The sequence below is a fragment of the Cystoisospora suis genome (genome assembly GCF_002600585.1).
Source record: "Cystoisospora suis strain Wien I chromosome Unknown contig_1716, whole genome shotgun sequence".
Lineage (NCBI taxonomy): Eukaryota > Apicomplexa > Conoidasida > Eucoccidiorida > Sarcocystidae > Cystoisospora > Cystoisospora suis.
Window position 1 is genome coordinate 41,345 of NW_027154516.1, and position 12,553 is coordinate 53,897.

General features: G+C 56.2%; 2 protein-coding genes across 2 annotated transcripts; one reads left to right on the forward strand and one right to left on the reverse strand.

Moving 5' to 3' along the window:
- Window positions 1-247: 247 nt before the first annotated feature.
- CSUI_003800 (uncharacterized protein) lies at window positions 248-4,309 on the reverse strand (the record flags this gene model as incomplete). Its single annotated transcript, XM_068063995.1, has 5 exons — window positions 248-2,089; window positions 2,319-2,683; window positions 2,773-3,400; window positions 3,503-3,739; window positions 4,091-4,309. The coding sequence occupies 5 exons, from the start codon at window positions 4,307-4,309 to the stop codon at window positions 248-250; spliced, it is 3,291 nt and encodes a 1,096-aa protein (XP_067924030.1).
- Window positions 4,310-4,706: 397 nt separating this feature from the next.
- CSUI_003801 (uncharacterized protein) lies at window positions 4,707-5,411 on the forward strand. Its single transcript, XM_068063996.1, has one exon. It carries the CDS (start codon window positions 4,754-4,756, stop codon window positions 5,204-5,206), a length of 453 nt encoding a protein of 150 aa, XP_067924031.1. The 5' UTR covers window positions 4,707-4,753; the 3' UTR covers window positions 5,207-5,411.
- Window positions 5,412-12,553: the final 7,142 nt, after the last annotated feature.

Below are 12,553 nucleotides of genomic sequence, written 5' to 3' on the forward strand. Positions count from 1 at the left end.
GGCGATCAAGCCTTCTGTGTCTGCTTGTGGTCACTCGAAAAACACATCCTTAAGGGAGTGCGGTGTGATTCGCGAGGCCCGGCGGCAGACACTGCGCTAACACGCTTGCTGAAGTTGCTTCCGGGAACCTGGAAAACTCAGTCGACCCAGCATTAACAGAAACGGCGGAAAAGTGAAGTTTCTGTCACTGGCAACTCGAGCGGAACCACTCCGCAGGACTTTTTCAACCATTTCAGGCCGGGCCACATCACTGAGGTTCGAAGTCACAATACACGGCCACGTAGCAGTCGCAGTCGATGCAGATTTTTAGGTAGAGAAAACTGCAAGCTTCTGGTTTTCCCTCATCTGCAAAAGAACCTTCGGCCGACAGAGTTTCGGTACGGAGAGTAGTCGCAGAGGAACTGTTGGAAAGCGGCATCGCAGAGAGGTGCGATGTTTGAAACTCGAGGCGTTTCGATCTGCGACTGGCCTGGCGTTGTTTTACTGCCTGGATCTGCTGCTCCTTCACTATTTCCGTTTTTTCGCCCAGTGTGAGTGAACCACAGAGAACTACCACATCCGGCTCCAGTGGCTTTGCCGTGATAAGAGCTGGCTGTAACGCTGCCGCCGCCTTGGCGTCCGACGTGAACGATTCTTCAAATAGCTTCATGATTTGAGAGGTGATCGCCGCTTCGGCAACTTTGCCCCGCTTCTTGATCGCTCCGAGCGACTCTAAGAGCTGTCTATCTCCCTGGTAACCGAAACGGCGACAAATGTCCTTAGACGGATGCGATGAATATTTAACCCATCCGGTTAAACTATTGTACGCACAAAGATGGAAAAAGAGCATGCCGAAACGTCGCTTTGCACACTGCATCATCAGCAGCATTAAAGGAGCTCCGTAGACTGGCAGAACCACACCAAAAGATAGTTTGTCATTGTATAAACAGTCTTCTTGATACGACGCATGTGGATGAGGGTCTTGCGAACCTGCTACTGCCTCCTCCTGACCTCTCAAAATCAGACAAGGAGTCCCCCGAACGTACTCAACCTCTAGCATTTCAGCAATCAGTCTTCCGTCTGTCTCATCAGTCAGCCGTCTTCTCTTCATCATAGTGCGCCTTGCCTCCCTATCAACATTCTGCTTCCCTTTGTCCTTCGCAGCTGCTCCACTCTTTTCTGAAGCGGGCAGAGCATTCTCTCCTGTCCGGCTGCCTTCGGGAAACTTGATGGCCGCAACTGCGGTATACAGACAGGGGGGGAACTCCATGTCTTCCAGCATCAGCTTAACCACTATATCCTCTTCGTTGATTATGGACACCGTAACGGGACTCGTCGTGCTGTCACTAACTGCAAACTCGCCGCTATAGAGATGCCTCCGAGATGCAATACCCACATTGTCAGTCTGGGCTTCCCGATCTGTAGACGGCGGTCCCATGAACTGCCGAATGTAACACGGCTTCCACAGTTGACCCATCGGCCATTCGTCTCCTCCGCTCGCTTCGTTCAAGTCCTTCATGTGCTTCTCCATCTGCGTGCGCTGTTCCCTGTCGAGTATCTTCAAATCTTGTGTTACGCTGGTGAGTCCCACCTGGATCTGCGCTAGCCTCGCTTCTGTCTGCGCATGCCTCGTTTTCAGTGTGTCGACAGCTTCCGCCACGCCGTCGCACGCGGCCAGGAAAGCGCCCTCAATAGCATCTGTTTTGCTTGGAAGTCTTTTCGGTTGCCGGGTGCCGTGACCCGTGTCATTTCCCTCCCCCACGAGATCGTTCAGACTTCCGGGCCCTGTTCCAGATGTATCTTCCCCCTCCGCGCCACACGCCTGTCTCATTTCTTTCATCATTCCCCACTGGTCCTCCAGTGCAGTGATGTCTGCTTCTTCGCCCTCCAGCTGTCTCTGCAAAATCGTCCTCTGGTCAAGGAAGAAGCTGTGAATTGTTGCCAAGGATAATGATGTCCCAGTGCTGAGCTCAAGCAGGCGCCGGAGACGACTGATCTCCGCTTCCAAGGTCCCCACTTTCCACTCCATACTGAAAGCCTCCTCGCCGACCTCGCTTTCCGAACACTTTCCTCGGCCGCCTTCGTAGGCCCTGCGCTGCTGCGCTGCCAGCTTCATGATGCGAAGATGTACACACACAACGACACAGGGCACGGTGCGTTACATGGACGTGGTGCGAAGCTTGTTGGCGGTCTAAATAGCAACTTTCAGATTCTTGCCAGGCGCTGGAGGAATCGCTCCGTTTTGCTTCCAGACTGAGAGCAGTTTGGTGAGCAGCCAGAAGACTGGAGAGCCATCGGTGTCTCTTGGTCCCAGCTCGGAGATGTGGACAGGGACATACATTTGCCTGAAGAACTCTGCTGCGTCGCCGGTAGTAGCGCATCTTTTCCAGTAGGGAATGGTAGAGCCCGACCATGCCTCTAGCCAGGTCAACGTGAGTGAGGGACCCGGGAGAGAGAGCTCCTTCCATTTCTAAAAAATGCCGGACTCTGTTTTCGCTCAGGGTCCAGTCGCCGCTTTCTCCACCGCGCAGCAGCTTGCTCCATCTGCTGACAGCAACGCCTCCTCGGGGCCCACGTTGTTGTCGCGAAACTGAGCCGGTCTCTTCAGTCTTTGTGACGGTTGTCGGCCTCTCTGGTTGTGGTACGGAAAGCCTTGGTGGAACGGTGGAGCTGCCGAATGAGCCAGAGGTGTCGGCTGACGAACCTTCACATCGAGTCACACATCAGCTATTGCGGCCTCATTGTCAAGCCCTGTGAGTAAATGGCTGGGAGGCAGTAAATCCTTTCACTTACCTTTCTTCGCAAAGGCCGCAAGTGTGCGTCGGACGCGCACATTCTCCTCGTGCAGCCTCTGGTTTTCTTGCTGGAGTGAAGTGATTGTTTGGAGAAGCTCGTCTCGTAGACGGCCAGGTAAGCTGTCCTGCAGTTGCGACTCTGCCGAGATGCACTTGGCCCACGTGTCTTTAGCAGAGCCGTTTCTCGCCAACTGGCCGCCGCGCGCTGCATGTCGGTGCCTTTCGGCCTGCCGCTCCGCTAGGGCGAGTTCCAACTCCGCGTTCAGTGTTGTAATCTGATCCAGCACGAGGCGATCCGCTTCTGTTACTGTTGACTGAGATGCGGACTTCTCCACAAGCATTTGTCGTAGTCCGTAGTACTGGCGAAGCCGCACCTGCGTTTTTGCAACATCAGCCTCATCCTGTGTCAAACACAGCAATTTGATATCTCGGACAGTCGCTCCGTATGTCTCGCGCTCGTTGTTCACGGCTCGTTTGAGCTCTTCGTTCGCAACGCGAAAGCGCTCTATTTCGTCCTGTAGCTGTTGGATGGCTGATCCGCGGCCTCGTGTCGCTTCGTGGTTAGCCTCTGGCCATAGTACGGCCCCGGCGGCCGGAGAAGCTCCACAGGCAGCACCGAGCCCAGCCTGGCACCACATAGCAGGACAAACAGACGGAATGAGCTGAGCTTCAGACATGCTGGAGCCGCGAGGGCTACACTGTGCCGAGACAAAGACACTAGCACCTACCATATATTTTGCATGGTCTTGTCCGGTGGGAGACTCGGAACCGAGAGGACGAAACCTTGCCCCGTACCCAGTGGCGCCGTCTGTAGGAGTGCCTTGCACCCCAGCATTGTCACTGCTACGCGCTCCAGCGACTGGCAGGAGAGGCAAGACCACTCCGCTGGAGGAATCATCTGTTTCTGGTTTCCTGTATGTGGATTGGGGCGCAGTCGGCGACTTGGAGAAAGTAAGGGGCGGCAGCTGCGCAGAGCAGAAGATGATAAAAGCAGCCCCGTGGGGGAACAGCTGATAGTGGCTTCTGTTGGCTTCCACAGCCGACATTCAGTACCCTTCTGTTGCTTCCGGCGAGGAACTTAACTTTTTGCTGATCACTCCTGCCGCCGAACGCTCTGGAAGACACAGGGAAGATCTCTCACAAATCCCTGGCACGGCCGCTTTCGAGAGCACAATCGTTACCCCGAAACTTGCTATCGTTCTCCTAGAGTGTAGGTTTTCTTCCTGATGGCAACGCACGCCTGTTTTTATTTACTCGGGCGCGGGTCTCCAGGGGGAGGCGACAGCGGACATACGAACAGGCTACGGGGGTCTCACCCGTCCGTCTCTTTCGTAACGAGCAGAAGCAAGCACAGGGATGGTGACTTCACGGATTCTCGAATCCCTTTCAGCTGCCTTGAATGGTCGGAAGGACGACTGGCGAGAACCTGGAAATCGCCTGTTATCAGTCATACTGCCTTCCGCCAAGCTACGCTGCCCATGTGCGCTCGCAGATCTTCTAGGATCAGGTGCCTCAGGAGGAACCGATGCAGACATAATGCCCCAAGAGAGTAAGCCGCTCTGACCATTCGGCGGAAACAAGCTCCCTCCTCAGGAGCTGTGGCTGAGCACTACCATGAGACCCGGGATCACTCAGGACACCAACCTCCAGCCCTTCCGTCAGATACCGAATACGAGTGGAGAAATCGATCGTCAGGTCCAGTCGACCCCGGAGAGGCTACCAGGTCAGTTGGACCCCTGGCACACAGCCACTGCAGACTGCCAAGGTTCTTTGCGAAACTGCGGAGAACCCTGGGTAGATGCACGCGTAGAAGACGCCTGTACGCGACTCGCGTGGTCGGCCGCCATGGATTGCACCTAGCGACTCCCTAAGGTAGGGAACGGGCGGAGGCCAGTCACTTCTATTGAGTCTCTCCCCTGTCCGTCGGTAGCGGTCTTCTTCGGCCCAAGGTCATTTTCTGCACGGACGGGATACGCACAATGGCGGGCGGTGGCGGTAATGTCCTAGCCACCATAACGAAATGGCTTGGCTTGGTCTCCGGCGTGATGACAGTGATACTATGGTGTTTCCAGCTGTCCTCAACGAGAGCGTCTATCAGCGTAAACAGCCATGATTTCTTGAGTGACGTCAACAAGGGCACATGGCGTATGTCCTTGTTTTCATTTGTCCCCAGCGTCTTCGTAGACATCTGGACGCCATTCGTCATGGGCGCCGTTTCGATCTTGTGTCATCTGAAGATGTTTCATCTGGAGTTCATCACGGTCAACTTCGCGCACTTCTTCGCATGGAATTTCGTCATGGCCCTGTTCGGTAATATAGGTTATGCAGGTGGAGTGGGGATCATTGTCGCCTCGTTCACTCTGCTGACAACTCTGCTGAGTTTGATTTGCATTATTGTCTGCAACGAAGATGCCAGTCTCCAACTCGGCTGATTGTGGTAACTGCCCGTACTACCACGGCGTGCGTGAAGCCGGGCAGCTGTTTCCGTCTGGCAAAGAAAAGCTGCCATCTTTAGATCTTAGCCACACTCTTGCAGACCCCGTATGTGTAAGTAAGCAGTTTAGATCTAACGATCCTCTATTCTGAATGGCGCAGAGCAGGGCGGAGCAACTGAAGTTGCGTCGTCGGCATAGCGGGTACTTTCTGTAGCAGTCTGCCTGCTACTCTGTGTGTGACTTCGGTTTTTGTACGGTGGCGGCTGTCATCAGAACTTATGAAGCTGATTTCTGCATAAGGTGTCCACTGAAAGTCCGCTGGCATAGCCCGCGGCGACTCGGCCGTCTGTGGTGAAGCGGGGGGCGACAGTGTGACCCGAAATGCGGTACGGCGCTGACCCGGACAGTTGCCCGGGCACCGGCAGTACAGTTGCGTCTGCTGTTGGGTTCTGTAGCCTGGTGAAATCACCGACTTCTGGTCTCCATTCCTAGACGTTCCCAAGTTCCCCAACGCAGACTCTCATTGAAAACAGCAACCCTGTAACGCGTTATGCCGGGTCGCCAATGCCTTCTGAAACACCTACTATAGGAACAGCGGACACGCGTGCCGGTAGGATCTGGTACACGTCCGGCGATGTCGGTCACCACGTGATACGGCCTGGCGTGTGGCAGTTGAGGAGTCATCAGAGCGCCTTGAAACTCGCATTTCAGACGTGAGTTCAACGGACCGTTCCGGAGAGATTGCATCGGGCTTTGCTGTCACCTTTAATTTCGGCACGTCTGCGCACTGCGTGTGTGTCGCCACCGTTAGCTTCGCCTGTGCTTACCGAAAACGCAGGCACACTGTATCCTTGAGCGCGAGACTGGCACTCCCCACTAAACTGCGGTATTCTGGCCCCCTGGTCGCACCTCTGTGAGGTGCGTATTCTACGGCGCGTCTGAAGGGTATTCCAGACAATCTTCTTGAGAGTTACAGTCACCCGGAGCCATGGCTTTGCTGCCTTCCTACAGATGCGAGAGCCAGGTTCCAGTACAGTGCCCGGGGAAACCAGACTGCACACGCAAATCGCATCCGCCTTTCCCCCTGAAGCTCAGCCCCTGCAACATTCGGACCGCCGAGTCGCCAGAACCATCCTCGGTGTGTCCAGTGGCTGAACACCTGCGGCTGCGAGCAGTGTGTGATGGGGTGAGGTGAGCAGCAGGCGCCCCGGGGTAGAGCTAAGGTGTGACCCTGGTAAGCACTAAAGCCGCGTTGCGGTGAGACTGCCTACCGAGCAACGGCAACACTCCGGGTATCTAAGCGTCATCAGACCGGTGAAAAACCTGGTGTTGACAGGATGAGAAACCTGTCTGCGAACAGCTTTATGACCGGTGGCTCGAACCTGCCGCCTCGGAATTCCCGAAGCGTTGGGTCGTAACTCGAGAATTGTCAAACCAAATGACACTCGACACTCCCTACCGTTACCAGGCGGCCCGGAGTGAATCAGAACAACACGTGCGATGGGAGCAGGCGGACGCGGAAATTAGCGAACAAGGGCGTCCACGTTAGCACTTTTAGAGAAATCACGTTAGCAACGGGGAAGCCAGTGCGAAGATTGCCTGGGACCAGAATGAGTTTGTCTTCTCGCAGATCCCAGAACCGGAGGGCGTACTGCGGTTGCTTAAGAGGCGCCGAAACGCGGTCGCTAGTCAGATATGTCTTCGGCGGCGGGAGGCTCGATGCTCCCAGGGCGGAGCCGACCGCTACCAGCGGAGGCAATTTACTCCATCTGTGTCAGTGATGCACGTGCAGGACCTATCCAGGCGTTAGCATCGCTACACTCACAGCGGCACCTCGGAAATTCCCCGCTGCCATGAGACATCGCAGCCATGCCGCGAGACCGGGTACAGCTTGACGCAGCGAGCTGCCGTACGGAGCTCGCAGCTGCAGGCGCTCAAAGATTGACATGTGATGCGCCGTGCGGCCCGGTGCACTCAGAGTGGTGAAGTTAGGCTGCTACCACACGGTTGTGTGTGCGGCTTAGTGCTGGTGGCGCTCCGTGTCCATCGCGCTTCCTTGTGCCAGAGGTCCGCCCCGCGCCGCGCAGCCCCGGGCACCCCTTCAGCTCGACACCTCTCTCGCTCGGTCGTGGCGGTTTTACCTTCTGCACTTTTTTCTGCTCTCGTAGGAGCCGACCAGGCTCCTCTGGTGGAGCTAAAGCGGGGCACGCGCTCGACGCCACCAGGATACAGCAAGCGGCCTTGGCGTCTGCTGGTAGGATGCGGTCCCGCGTACGAGCCCAAGTGACATGTCTTACCGACTTCGGTTTCACGCTTTGAGCTACTGTCTCCCAGAAACTGGAGGGCGGTTCGTCTGGCGTATTCCCCACCTGTGCTTGCTGGTTGGGCAGGAATCGGTGACGATGTGGGCATCACACAGCGAAGGGCCTTCGACACGGGCGGGTGCATGTCCACCGTGGCCTTCTCACCGGCTGCTTTGAAGAGGGAGAAATCACCCCTCCGCGAACGGGCCCTCTGATGGTGGAGACGCGACGCCGTAACACTCGCCTGATACGTACTGCTTGTGACGTTACATGCCTCCATACTTGAAGGCAGGCGAATCTGAAGCGCGGAGTGTCCTACAATCGAAGGAGCAGTACTTGACAAGTTCTGCGGAAAAAGCGAGTTCTGGGGCCTGTCAGTTCTGCACCGCGGGCCTTCACCCGATGCCGAGTGCGCCGAATCGCCACCCGCCGGAGGGGTACTCGAATCCGAGATACGGTGAGCCTCAGCCGCCGATCGCCCGTGTTTCGATTGCCTTCGGGCCGCGACGTGGGACGTACACTGTCGGGTACATGATGGACCTGCCAGTTGTTCTGAACTTAGATTCACCGAGCTTTCGGGCAGAAGAGGCACCATCGGCCCTAGATGCGAACGATGGTACGCCGCAGTGTGAGCACCAGACGACGATGGTGTTTCCTCCAAGACCTCGTGCGTCTCGGGGGGTCCGCTGTGGGCAGTCACCGAGCCCGGGGGGAGAGCACTTCCGCGTGGACTCGCCAGGCCCGGGGCGAGGGACATGGCAACCCTATTGGGCAGCGGTCCGGGAAAAGGAACATGCCCTTCACCCGTGTCACTCCTCTGGGGCACACATATCGCTGTAGCGCCCCTGAGCAAAATCAACTGGATGTTTCTCTGTAGTAGCTCGCGGTACTGCGCTTCCTCTTGGAGTTTCCGTCGTACTTCAAGAAGCAGCTGACCCTGCTTCTGGCGGTCTCCCTCGACTACCTCCAGTAACCGCTGTGCCTCCTGTTGAGCCGTTAGAACAGCTCTCTGCTGCAATCTCCCAGCCGTAGCTCGCAGACTCGCAGTCTGCCAGGGGTGGAAACAGCGCCGGACCATCCGTTCTGAGCTGAGTCTGGCCGCAAGTTTTTTCAGCACCTTGCGTGCTTTTCTGCACTCCCAGAACCTGAGCCAGGCTTTCCAAGCAGCTTCCGTCCGTTCCCGTGCTTCCTGGCGCAATATCCGCCGACACATGTACGCAAAAAGGCGGGACAGTCGGTCTTCTGCTGCCTCTTTACCAGCACGCATGGCTCCCAGTTCACTTCGGACTGCCTCTGCCTCTGCCATGGTTTCCTTCAATAGGTCCAGGCAGAGCTTCCTATCCGCTTGGAACTCTTGGACCATGCGGCGATACATGGCAGCTTTCGAGATCGCAAAATTTTCCTCTGCTGCGCGTCGGACTTGCACCAGAGACCGGTCAAGCTCGTTGGTAAACATCTTCTGAGCGTCATCACCGAGGGTCAACAAAGGACAGGTTACTCGCGCTTCACTTTGCCACTCGGTAGGAATAAGCGCGCCTTCGTTCTTCAAGCTGATTGGAAGTTGTTCCGTTGCTGTTGCCACGGTAGTCTCAGGCTTCGGGCACTCTGGCGGGGGAGTTGACCGGTACAAGGACAAAGCTGCTCTTTGCGGACCAGGGTGTTCCTGAGCGGTTGTCATGTGAGCACGTTCCGGTTCTGAGCCAAAGACCACTGGTTCGAGCGGTGACGCTGTAGAGGTCATGCGAGTGCAGGGCGACGCCGGAGGTTCCGAGGCAGCAGTCGTTGTGCAAGCGAGAGGAGAATCCCTCGTGCTCCGAATCGACCGCTGCCTATCACTCAGGCAGATTCCATCTTCCTTGTACGACGACACTCGGAGTGTGTGCCATTCGGAGACGTAGATGGGTGTTTCCGCTGCTACCAGCTTTGCTCCACCGTCGCCAGTACCTCGGGGCTCCCCCATTGTTGGCCGGTCCTATACACTAAAACGTAAGAAAAACTCGGAAGCCCTGGTTGGAGCTCCGCACGCGTAAGACTAGAAGGCCCAGACAGCGGAGAGTCATGCCCTGGAAACAGTTGCTCCCCACGTGCCCTCTTTTCGTCATAGGCCTGGTTTCTTGGATGGCCAGCGATCCCAGTCGGGAGAGCACCCGGCCCGCTTGCCGGACCCCCAAGGGCTAGCGTTCTCGCACTTTCTTATGACAGGACGTCGAAAATAGATGGTAGCCTTCGTCTCATGACTAAGCCGAGCAGAGAAGGCTCTTCAAATGGGAAACTGCCCAGACAGTCTCACCAAGTGTTGACACATATCCCTCCAGGGGGGACTGTGCGCGTCCCGCTAAAGACGTTCATCTGGCCTTCGGGATACCGTGGCTTGAGTACAGTCGAATTCCCAGGTTGAAAGATAGAACCAGAACCACTTGCGCGAATATGTGCAATATCCGACTGCCCAGCCACCGCTTCTGCCATCTCGAGCTACCTCCAGCTTTTTGAGTAGTACAGACGTTTCCGGAAAGAAACTGAGCGGATAACCATAGACATTTAGAGTTTTTGGAGCAAAGATTATGCCGACCGGCGGACCGGTAACTTCCCCTCTGGCCAGGACTCACGCCTTACGGGGCCCCATTGGCGTACGGATACCTAGCGGCGCCACGTCTCGCAGAAAGCAAAGGGGACGCCCCCCCACCTGGAACGGCGGCCAAAGAGAAGTCTACCGGAACTGCAGGGTATCTCCCTGTTTAGTCTGTTTTTGCGGTATTATCAAGCCATGAGTGACTTGATGACTATAAAACTGAACTCGTATTATTGAGACCCCTGCACAGTCTGTCCACGGGTTACCTGTTCAGGATCCCAGAAGCTGAGAATCAGGTCACGTGAGATCCAGTGGCCCACAGCGACGAATGTCATCGCCGTAAGTGTACCCAATTGAGTCGGATGACTGCCCACTAGGTTCGCTCAAACGAAGCTGCAACGATTGTTCGTGTACTCGTGAACTGTCCGACGCCGAGAGCGCCTTCATACACGCTTACTAGTGAGTCCCGGGACCCACACGCTGTGTAAAGTTTGGCCACGCTGGCAGCCTCAAAAACGCACAGCCCGCATACCGTCACACAGCCACTGAGGAGTCTGCTCTATCTGCCAGACCCCTGGAACGACAACGCAGCAACAGGAGCAACGCTTCCGGCGCCACGACAGACGACGGAAGGCGAGTTTTAGTTCCAGTGGCACGACCCTTGAGAAAGCCACTCCGCAGTCCGACGTGTCAAAAGCGGCTCCGCTGAGTGGAACTGCCGAGGTGACTTCCACCTTACCAACGCAGGAGCCAACAGCGCAGATCTTGGGCTGCAATATGGCTGCTTCTGATGAGCGGTTTCCGTGGCCACCACCAGCCGCACTGAGGACACCTTGTTTATCAAACCTAGCGGTGTCACCAGCAACATCCCCCTGCCGTTTGAAGGAGGATGGCACCCCCGTCGCTCGTGCGGTGTTAACGGGCGACGAAAAAGGGAAACAAATAATGCTTTCTCCCGGAGGAGTGACGCTGTGGCGGTCAGAAATGTTGAAACTGGCTGCACCCCTGGAGATAGCGTTGCACGCCTAGAATTATTGCGGATCGGGCTGCAGAACCTTTAGTATATGTCTTCCGCTGCATAGTGACGAGGAGCAGAAAACCGCTGTTTCAGGCATGGTGCAGCTTGTCCTCTGGAACATTTGTCCGCGCGCTGCAGCCTCTGAAATATTTGAATGGGCAAATACTCGTGCAACGGAGGGGCTTGGTGGTTGAATGGAATATCGCCTGTGGCGAGAGTCGCCTGCACAATACGGGAGCGAGATACGGTTGTGGAAGACGTAGAAACTGGGGATCTTGACATGCATCACAAATCCGGTTCAGTCCGAACACCACTCCATGTAGTGCCTCGCCGACGATGCCATCCGGCTTTGAACAGCCGCGTCAGCTTCGGAGTAGTTTGACGACTGGTGGTAGCAGAGGAACTGCTTCCTCCCTTTACTGTGTTGCCGTTTCAACCGGAATCAGACAAGCTGACTCGCGGATTCCTTCTTCGAGGAGGGCAGTATGTACCGGGGCACCTGGGTGGAGCAGCACTGCTGAGTGATGTAGAAAGTTTCCATGAGAGACCCTTGATGAAACCGTAGTCTGGCCAGGTGCGAGCGCTGGCGGCAGGAGCCGGGATATCACCTCGTCCTGCGCCTACCAGGCTGCCGCTGCTCAGTACGTGCCTCTGTTTCCAAAGCCTGTGTTCCTTTCTCCTTAATGGACCCCGGAAGAAACTATGTTATTAGGTGGCTTGGGGTGGACCGAGAAGTGTCCTCAGCGTTATGGTGGAGTTGTCTACAACACTCCGTTGAATAGCTGAAATTTGGCCCCGCACCTAGGTTGTGACACCGCACAGCTGATCCGGACTACTCTTTCTTTTGCTGCAAGGCACTACCTCGCTTCCTGCGCTCGTTCGCGGCCTGTAGACGCGGCTGCTTCCCCCGTGAGGTGCAGCAGATTGACTGGAGCGAGACGTTCTCCAATCGGGCACAGCACCTCGCCCTCTCGGCCATCGGATCGCACGTCGCCCACTGCTTCTCAGGTGACGCCTCGCCCTATTCAGCTGTAATCAAAGTGCAGAAGTATGCTGGATTCCACGGAATAGTCGGAGGGCGCCGACTGCCCTAACGGGGACCCACACGCTGCGTACAGTTGTTTGAGGGCGGAGAAACGACTTGGGCGTCATGCTAAGGGCACAAAACTAGATAACTTTTCTTGTGACCCACATGGCATGTCACGAGCTCTGGTCGTCGGAGAAGGTTCAGCTTCACCGTGCAGGGAGGGCCGCCGTAACCTTCAGTCCCCGACACCGGGTGTCGTTCCTACTGAAACCGTGGGATCATTTCCGATCCTCTATGCCTCTTTTCAGGACTGCCTAGATTTCTGCCTCAAATGCCCTTTCATGCAGACAGAGTGTGCAGAGAGCTAAGCCGAGTCGATGAAGAATGGGGAGGCTCATCCGCCGGACACAGGACGCCCTAACAACGG

Excerpts from the sequence above, each read along its gene's own strand:
- CSUI_003801 (XM_068063996.1), top strand. The coding sequence starts at position 4,754 with ATGGCGGGCGGTGGCGGTAATGTCCTAGCCACCATAACGAAATGGCTT.